The sequence below is a fragment of the Limanda limanda genome, chromosome 11 (genome assembly GCF_963576545.1).
Source record: "Limanda limanda chromosome 11, fLimLim1.1, whole genome shotgun sequence".
NCBI classification, from domain to species: Eukaryota; Metazoa; Chordata; class Actinopteri; order Pleuronectiformes; family Pleuronectidae; genus Limanda; species Limanda limanda.
Genome location: NC_083646.1, coordinates 6128340 through 6138113, shown reverse-complemented (window position 1 = coordinate 6138113; position 9774 = coordinate 6128340). Strand labels below are relative to the sequence as shown.

The 9774-nt window shown below is 39.5% G+C and overlaps 1 protein-coding gene across 1 annotated transcript; it reads right to left on the bottom strand.

The window, feature by feature from the left end:
• Positions 1-1947: 1947 nt before the first annotated feature.
• Positions 1948-8514, bottom strand: psmc4 (proteasome 26S subunit, ATPase 4). The gene is made up of 11 exons (XM_061081661.1): positions 8475-8514; positions 7754-7852; positions 6911-7097; positions 6131-6277; positions 5703-5812; positions 5406-5499; positions 4483-4650; positions 4302-4378; positions 3149-3317; positions 2287-2342; positions 1948-2176 (listed from the first exon to the last, which is right to left on the bottom strand). The coding sequence occupies exons 1-11, from the start codon at positions 8505-8507 to the stop codon at positions 2063-2065; spliced, it is 1254 nt and encodes a 417-aa protein (XP_060937644.1). The 5' UTR covers positions 8508-8514; the 3' UTR covers positions 1948-2062.
• Between the last annotated feature and the right edge of the window lie 1260 nt (positions 8515-9774).

Genomic DNA, 9774 nt, shown 5'->3' with positions numbered 1-9774 from the left:
ACACATTTAGACGTTCCATTTTCCAACCAAACCATGATAATGATTAAGCTATTGGCAGGAAGTTGGGGACATGGGGGCCTCATTAGGGGGTTTCCGACCATGATGTGGCTGCTTTGACTAAAGCCTATTGCATGCCTCTGCTTTGGAAAAATTGTTTGTTTTTTATTTGAAATTGTTGGCTGTTTAGTTAAAGCTGTGACTTCAGTAGAAAGGGCCCGAGGACATGCTGGGACCTGTGGATTCAGAGTAAAAACAAGATCTGGTTTGACCTGCTTAAATCCTGGAGAAATGAAACACGAGACAGCTCCAGCCAGGTGCAGTGGCTGGGCCACAAACTTTGTGTATTCTATTAAAGCTCATTACTCAGAAACTGGAGCGCTAAACCAAGCCACAGGTTTCACTGATAGTCAGTATAAAACATTTTTATACAAAAATGTGTGATCTTTTGGAGCTAAATGTAGATCATAGATTGTTTTTTTTAAACAGCACATGTTCTAGAACAGGGCCAAAAACTATTTAATGAAAACGGAACACTGCATATTTTATACAGAAGACATTTCACTGATTAGGTAAGTAACAATCTTTTACTTATGTTGCTTTTTTTTAAGAGCAACATAAGGATTCTAATGATAAAAAAGAGCAAATGTGTAATTACATGAAATTATCAACACATTTAATTTCTTCTCTGTCTGAGACGGTGCAGAACTAGCACTGCAGCTTTTCCCCATCTTGACCCCTTACAACCCTCCCACCAGTGAGCAGAGTTCATGTCTGAAAGTAACAGATGAAACAAATGTGGGTAACCATTAATTTGATGTCCACATGAAGCTTTCATTGCACCCCTAGGTCTTTTGTATTTACTTTGTCGTTTGGTAAATATTTAACAGGAGGCAAAGTTGAAATGTCTGATCGATTATTTTAAGTGGCTCCTTATTTAACCTCAATAGAATCTACTACAATAAAGTCCAAGCTCTTTTACCCAACCCATGTAAATCCTGAACATTTCTGAAGAAAGGTCTGATTAGCTGTGTAGCTTGGTGTGCGTTTGTTTTACAGACAGTGCAGCTTGAGTGATATAGTGAATGATCTTCCTCCCACTTGTGGCCTGTAGGGAGAGCTGCAACTTCAGGCTGCAATGACTCAGAATAGAAACAGCAAGGAACCACTGTGCCGCTTGGAGAACAGGATCGAAGGGACTGACCCAGAGGCCAGGCCTGACACCAGTGCACTGTCAACTCCACCATCAAATCACTGTGTATAACTGCAGCTGAATACAAATATGAATGAGCATATGCCTAATTTGATACCATAACAAATGTGTGCTGATATGATTTCAGACATTTTTCTTCATATTGATTAAGTCCACAAGATCAATTTATACCCCGAGAGCAACATCTCCTTTCTCCACTACCTCAAAATGTTGTGTTGAAGTGTCTGAGTAAGTGCTTCAGTGGAATCTCTCCATAGAACATTTTGCTAGCAGGAAATATGACACCATTACTTAACATTGGGGGAGAAATATGTGGACAAAGGCCAAGCAATGAAAGACTGCTGCTGAGGAATTGCCAACTTACTAACATTAACCCAAACAAGGGCTGTTACTAAGGATTATTTGTATTTATCAATTTATCTGTCGATTACTTTCTTTGTGAATAATTTGGTCCAAAAAGATCCATTATTTCTTTCAAGCTGACACCTTCAAAAAGCTAATTTTATCAGACCAGCACTGTGTTATATAAAACATTGAGATAATCGGCCAATATTCACAATAGGCAAAAGAAGTGTTTTTCTTTTAGTTTTGCTTAAAAACATTGTTTTATCAACTGATGCCAAATTCTTTACTTTTGACAAACTTGCCAAAGAACCCATTCATCATTATAGCTTTAAAATCAAAACCAAATCTTGTATCTTCACACATATTTCAAGTCAGAGAAACAAAGACGCGCATCTTTTTTATGGAAAACTTTAATGGATTTTTAAGACACACTGTAGATACAGACAAGACGTAAATCAATAAACTTGTGTGTCTGGACACGGTTGTTTCCTGGATAGGGTTGTTTCTCTACTTGTAGAACTCGTGCTCCTGCTCATCCTTCTTGATCACGGTCTTGTAAGCTTTTTCGAAGTCTTTGGCCAGGACGATATATCTGTTCTCACGCACTGCCAACATGCCAGCCTGAGAGAGGCGAGGAAGAGACAAAGAAGAAATATAAAATAATTAATCTTTAATTGCTCTGTACATAAAATGTAAGTTTATTCATTTTCCTATTTAAAGCTTTAGCTTACCTCCTGGCAGATGGAGTTTATATCAGCTCCAGAGATCTTGTCTGGTCTGGCCACATCTTTGCATTCGTTAAGGATAACACAGAAATGCAAATATACAAGAGATGCCTGCTCACTGAAAAACATTTCCCCCCCCCCAGCTTTCTGATTCACAATTCGATTTTGTATAGTTGAGATTGTGAGAGCAGCATATACAGAGTAACTACACTGTGGTCAGGAACAAAGTGTGGTAGCTCCAGCAGGGCCGTTATTAGCACATTGAGTGTGATGTCGACATCTCTGCAAACACCAAATCTGACACCGCAGAAGATAAAATAACAAATTAGCCAAAGTTCTTACGACAAAAAAAAACTAAGAGCTGTGTGTTGAATCTAACACTGATGCAAACGAGTGACTAAAAGACAAAATTCACAGGTAATAAACTCTGAAATAAGCTGGACATGAATGACTTATTTCTAATTATAAACAGGAAAGAGGCAGCGTTAAGGCGGCGAGCCTCAGTGAGCTAAAGATTATATGAAGAGCTCTTCTACACTTGTATGCTTTCAGAATACAATTAAACAAAATGTAGAGACCAGCTGAGTGTGACTCAGATATTTAAAATATGACTTTCAGTGGTCCCGTCTCAAACTGCTTCACAATAAAATATATCTTATAGAAATAACATGGTATGGATGATTATTGGTCATCAAGAGTAGATAATGTTGACAAGTTTTAGTCGTCAAACACGAGTTCAAATTATCTTAATGGCAAAAATATAGTAATTTGTACTATGCAAAAAACACCGCCAAAAGCATAAGTTAATTTCTCACCCTGTTACAAACACACACACAAAAACCAATGCTGTTATGGGGCAAAAGGATACAGTCCTCCAGGTCAACCTCCTCGGAGAGGTTCATTTTACTGGTGATGGTGGAGAAAATGAGACGTTTCTGCCTGCGGTCAGGCAGGGGGAACTCAATCTTTCTGTCCAGACGACCAGGGCGCAGCAGGGCTGGGTCCAGTGTGTCTGCTCTGTTGGTGGCCATGATCACCTAAGGGGGGTTCAAATGTCAACAGGAATCATGTGAGCATATTGGTAAACATATCGTGATACAACTGTTGCTTCTGGTTTACTGAAGGGATGAGAAATTAACTCAACTTGGAGCTAACTCACCCAGGATACATTAAGGCAGTGATTTTTTACAATCCTTTGAAACATGAATCGCTCACTAACTGCTCAAGCTTTGATGTAAGATGCAAAGGGTTATTTTTTCATCCAGAAATTTACTTTTACATAACCTACATTGCTATTTGCATGTTCTCCTTCTATTGGACAACAGTATCCATCTGTTTCAACATGCTCTCTTATACAAATCAGACACTAAGAGGCATGATAACAAACTGCTGCCTCACCCAACCTGTCTGAACTCAATTCTAAGGCCATTACTTGCATCACAACTCCAACGCCACTTTACATAATGCCATCAGGACACAGTTCAACGAAAGCCTAATACTTTCAGCCGCCGCAGCACTAAATAATACATCCCACCACCAGCCCAGCTCTTAACTCCTGTTTGCTGGGTCGTCACTCTGTTCTGCTTTATGAGACACATTCGTAGGGAAGATTGGGAAATTACATAAATAAGAAAATTGCAGACACAGACTGTAGCAAGGAGACTGATGCAAAGTTACAGCTATACAGTAAGCTAAACTCCTCCATAAAATGTGTTAACTCCTGGAAGTATAAAAAGAGCCCCCTTCAAGCCTGAGCAGTGATGTGTGTGCAAATGGCTTTTAGGCAAAACGTCGATTTAAGGTTTTGAAAAATGTCAACATAAGCTTCAGGGGTGTTTTTGAAGCTGAATGACAGTGATGATGGTAGAGTGAATGAATGGCTGGTAGGGGGGGGCAGGGCTTTAGTGGCTAGGATGACGCACAGTGCTCCATCACTGGCATCATGACTAGGCAAATATGCGGATGGTTGAGTCTCAGGGGAAACTGTTAAGTTCGTCACAAGGGAGATGGACAGGACTCACCTTGACGTTGACGTTCTGGTCGAAGCCGTCCATTTGATTAAGCAGCTCAAGCAGGATTCTCTGCACCTCCCTGTCAGCTGCAGAAGAAAACAACAAACAAGTTACATCACCGTGATGTTACTTACAGGGATGTATTCAGGCTGAATCTTGACTTTTCCATGTGAGACACACAGATTCGTACCTCCAGTCTGTGCATCAAAGCGCTTAGTGGCGATAGCATCAATCTCATCAATGAAAATGATGGCAGGAGCATTTTCTTTCGCCAGCCGGAAGACGTCACGCACCATACGAGGGCCTTCACCCAAATACTTCTGAACAAACTCAGAGCCAACCACACGGATGAACGCAGCTGGAGGGAAAAACAGATGATATAAGTTATCACTTGTCAGTATAGTTGCGTTTTTTTGAGTCATGACATTTGAGTATAAATAATATAGTATTTGAATTAATCTTGTGTTGTCAACACAAAAGAAGAAAATTAAATAGATGTGGCTACAGGCTCCTCATGTGCTCCACTCTCAGGTCACCTCCAATGTCAGGACAGGAAATATAAAACCTACTTATGCACTTTGACACACATAAATATATAAGTATATATATATATATTTATATATGAGTGAGGGAAAAGAGGATACTAATATTATTATTATTTTATTCATAAAATAATCATTCATTAAACTCGATCAAGGTAAGGTTTGAGATATTGTGATATTTATTTTAAGTTATATCGCCCAGCCCAACTGTAGAATTGATATATGCTGCTCCAGCGGCAAATATGTCCTCATAATATGCCCTCATAATATGCGATGTAGACACAAGTGTAGAAACAGAAGTCTCTGCATAACCTGTGTAGTCGTATGTCTTTGTACATTTCCTGTTCTGAAAGCAGAGCTGACTTGAGATCTGAGCCTGTACTTGATGTGACCCCACAGTTGAATCCTGCAGGTAAACTGTCTTATGGGAAATGGCTAATTGTCAAATTTGGTAAAAAGCAAGACAATACCACACTACAAAATAAAAGAAATACACAGATGAAGTCCAGTAATAGAATTCCAATGTTGTAATTCCTGTGCAGTGACAAGGTGTCTGGTTGGGAGGACTTACCTGTAGTGTGATGAGCCACAGCCTTGGCCAACATGGTCTTACCACAACCGGGAGGGCCGTACATAAGGACACCCCTGGGTGGGTCAATACCAATCTGGGAATGTAAGCAGACAGGGATTGAAAGTTTAGTCCTGTTTCTATGCAGCTGCTTCTCTGTGGTCATGCAAATTGTTCCATGCAAATTATCTATTTCTTCCATTTCATTGAGCCAATCTATGATATTACTCTCCACTTTGATCACTGAGCGTATAAATGTCTGTCTGAGCTGAAATTACACCTTTCTGTTGAATATCTGACCTGTTTGTAGAGTTCAAAGTGAGTAAGTGGCAGCTCCACTGCTTCCCTGACTTCCTGCTTCTGGATATCCATACCACCAATGTCAGCATACATCACATCTGGCTTTTGATCTGGGAACAGAAACAGAGAAAAGCTAAGTTATATCATCTCTAATATTCAACTAAATAACAAAAATATCCTCTTGAGCATTCTAGTGGATAAATGCCGTCTGTGGATTAGGAAACAAAAGTAAATGACAGCTTGATAGTAAAAAAATATGAATAAAATCTTTTGACATGCTACTAGAAAATAAATAAGCTCAACACAGCTTATAAGACATAATCACTGTCACACTCTGTTTAGCTGTGTTGAGCTTCTGGGGACTTTAACAGGTCTACTGATCATGCAACCTGAAATCCTCTGGGACAGCGGGACACTGAGCGTTTTACCTGACGTCAGCATCATGATGCTGCTGTCAGCTTCAGGAGGGAGCACATCTACCAGGGCGTTGCTGTGTTTGTGCAAGGCCACTGAAGCGTTGGGCTTCAGCAGCTCTCTGTCGATGGTGCTCAGGATGCGCACATAGTAGTTGGACCCTAAGGAAGGAAACAATGGTGAGTAAAAATGGAAAGAACACAGAACAGAACACACTACAGATTCCAAACATGTACTTCACACTGAATAATTCAAATCTGCCAGCACACAGTACATTTCTTCTAGGAGTCTCAGAAGACTGAAAGTCAGAACATGATAAAGCATTCAAATATACAGCTTGCATGCATCATTCGCTATTACATTAATATTTAATTCATATTCATTACTCTCACAGTAATTTGGCGTTTTAAAGAGGTATACAACGTTGTGTTCCATGAATCCCTTGGAAATTTAACACTATTAAGAATTTAATTATTCCTTGCAGCAGAAGATCTTCCCTTATAGCTTCTATTAAATCAATTTGAGTATTGGCGTACCAATACTAATAACATATTAGGTCCCATTTCCAGGTACAGCTACACACAGTTATGTTAAGGTTTAGGTCTAAATATGTTTTTTTAGGGTTTATAAGTCCATCTTGGGTTTGTGTAAAAAAGTTGCTGGTCCTTTTTGGGTCGGACATACAGAAGCTTTGTGGAGCTCTATGGGACTGGTAAATCTAATTTTGATCTGCATATTTTATTATAAAATGATGGCAGCATACAATACAATTAGTTTTTTCCTTTTGACGATACCTGTAGTGGAGCCAACAATAGCCGTATTCTGGTCAACAGCTTCCAGGAACTGGCCAATGACGAGTGGGATGCTCTGTATCCTCTTCACCTCCTCCTGAGCGTGGAGAAACTCTTTCTTTAGGTTTTTCTGTTCATCTTTAATGTATTCCTCCTGCACCTCCAGGAACTCCAGCTCCTGCTGCAGCTTCTGCAAAAGAAACCAGGGAAAGAAAGCAAGAATTTAGCACGAGAACCTGCTGGATATTAATGTAAACATAAATCTGACCCAGGCTGCTTCGAAACTAAAACTGTGACTGAAAAACAAGATTTAAGGAAATCATTGACAGCACTTTTGGAATAAAAAAGTACATGAAACAATCCTCATCTTTATTGGATTTTATAATTTTGAATATATCTTAATCAGTTAATGAAACTTTTGTTGCTGAGTGTGTGAATGTACTGACGTGTTGTCTGCGGACCATTATACACATTTAATTAAGACATATTCTCTGATAAACTGAAGTGGACCCCTGGTTTATCTGTAAGCAACATATTGTATCAATCTTTTTCTCTGAGGCACCTTTAAGTATACGTGTTAATGAACTTTACAATAATTACTTTATGGTATATTAGACATTAGGGGTGAGCTGAATGAGTCAAGCTGCAACAGCTGTCACGGTCATCAACGTCAATATGAGTAAGCAAAGGCTGCGTTTCTTATTAATGCATCAGCTACAAAAATCCCAAAGTCCAATAAAAACATGTAAGCAGATCACAGGCCTCTGTTTTCCATGGAGATGCCAGATAAATGCTCCCAGTTTATTCATGGCTACACAAGTGTTGGTTCATGAGCAGGTGACTGACCTTATATCTGCTGTACAGGTCCTCCAGATCCTCTGGTTCAGGTGCCAGGAAGGACAGCCCTGTCTGGGGTCTGGAACTCAGTGTTGCCGGCATGTCTTCCTGCCAAAGGTGACACAACACGACACAATACATTTAACTAGGGAGCAAACTACTGAAACACACAATGGTGACGAGGCTCTGCTGCTTTTCAGAAGAGCAACATGCTGTTTGAGGTGCACACTGATTTTCAGCCCGATGTGAAACAAGGACAAGAAAATGAGTTTGCAGATAAACAACAGCTGGATGTTCAGGTTAACAGCTAACAGGGACAAACACTAGCTTAGCGTCCCGTTAGCATGTTGACAGTTAGCTTACTTTAACGGTTCACAGAAGCAAAAACACGACTCGACACACACGACGACAGCATGTAAACAGCATCTAAACCATCAACATCCCTTCCAGGTTTGAATAGAACCCCGCTTCAGGCAGTTTTACAGCCCTACACACGCAATGCTAACGCTAGCGGCTAGCTGCCCATGACACAGCATCCGCACCGAGCAGAGAATGAATTGGCAGGTTTACGTTTAGTCGGCGTTAACGAGCGATCACACTCGATTTCACGACCAGAGACGAACACGGACATGTGACACGCACGATTTCACACGTAAAACAGCGAAGTGCGCAGAGTCAAACCCGATTTAAACCGCAAAAACCGACGGGGAACATTCGCTCGAATTCATACCGGGCTCTTCTCTACAGCTACCAGATCCTCCATGTTGGAATTTGCTTACCGACTGACGTTGAGACGTAGTGCTGAGGCGAAAGGTTGTCTGGGTAATGTAGTTCATTTTTAAGCTTTTTAACTAGCTACACAGCTAACTTTAACGTACTCAAGCAATACTTGTACTTGAAATTAAAAGTCTTTCTTACAACTTAAAGGTCCAGGGTGTAGGATTCAGGTAAAAATGATCTGTTGGGAGAAATTGAAGATGAAATCATCCTAGTGATTTTTTTATCAGTGTGTTTCATCTATATTGTACAAATTGTTGTTTTCTTTACTCTAGAACGGGCTCTTTAAATTTAAATACCATATATTTACATTGGGTCCGCTCTACGGAGGTGGCCATGTTTTTTTACAGAAAGCCCAGACTGGACAAAATATACACCTTTTGATTTTTTATGACAACTGAATGCAACCACCGGTTCGCTTTCTTGTTTGACACTTCATGACACTTCACCACTAGATGTCACTAGATTGTACAGACTAAACCTTTAAGTAATAGTAAATATTATCAGAATATACTTAAGTTTCAAAGTAAGAGTAATCATTTTGTGGTAACATATCCTTTGTTGATTGATGTTGGCTGTCATATTTAACTTTATTAGTGTGTTAATACTGATACAGGAATTTAAAAGCATTATACTGCTGTTGTAGCTGGTTTATTTTAGAAATTCAACTATCTATTATCAAGATATTTTATTTATAAATAGGACATTTAGGCCACTAGTTCCCCACCAGGAGGTCGACCTCTCGAAATCATCATAAAATACATTTGACATGTAGAAAAGAAACAAAAATGATTATAAAATCGTTATCTGAAAAATATTTACCTCAGGGATGTATATTATTATTAATACAAACTATAAACTATTTTATCACAAGCTGATAACTGACATCATTTGACCTCAGATATATGTGGCTGCAAAAAGGTTGTTTGTATCCTGCTGAAGAGCTACTGCATTTCACACTTCTGCAAAACACACGTGAAACCAAGAGACTGTGTGGGTGAAACTAAAGGAACATGAAATAACAGCACTTCACCGAGATTTCCGATCAGGGTTGAAGTGCTTATGCGAAGAAAAGAAAGAAAGTAAGAGAAAAAGAAAGAAAGAAAGAGCGCTGAGATCAGTTCAACTTTGAGTCCAGAATTTGAAGAAATTCCCTTAAGACAGACCTAAGACAGTTATACAGTTCAAGAGTCCAAAAACAGGATCAACTTCATAAAAAAACCTTGTTCTCCAAAACCCTCAATCAACCGAAA

Bases quoted from the DNA above. Each gene is read 5' to 3' on its own strand.
- psmc4 (XM_061081661.1), bottom strand. From the start codon at position 8,507: ATGGAGGATCTGGTAGCTGTAGAGAAGAGCCCG. The intron at 7,853-8,474 runs GTATGAATTCGA...CACCTTTGGCAG, and splicing joins TAGCTGTAGAGAAGAGCCCG to GAAGACATGCCGGCAACACT. The intron at 4,651-5,405 runs GTAAGTCCTCCC...TTTTCCCTCCAG, and splicing joins TGTGGCTCATCACACTACAG to CTGCGTTCATCCGTGTGGTT.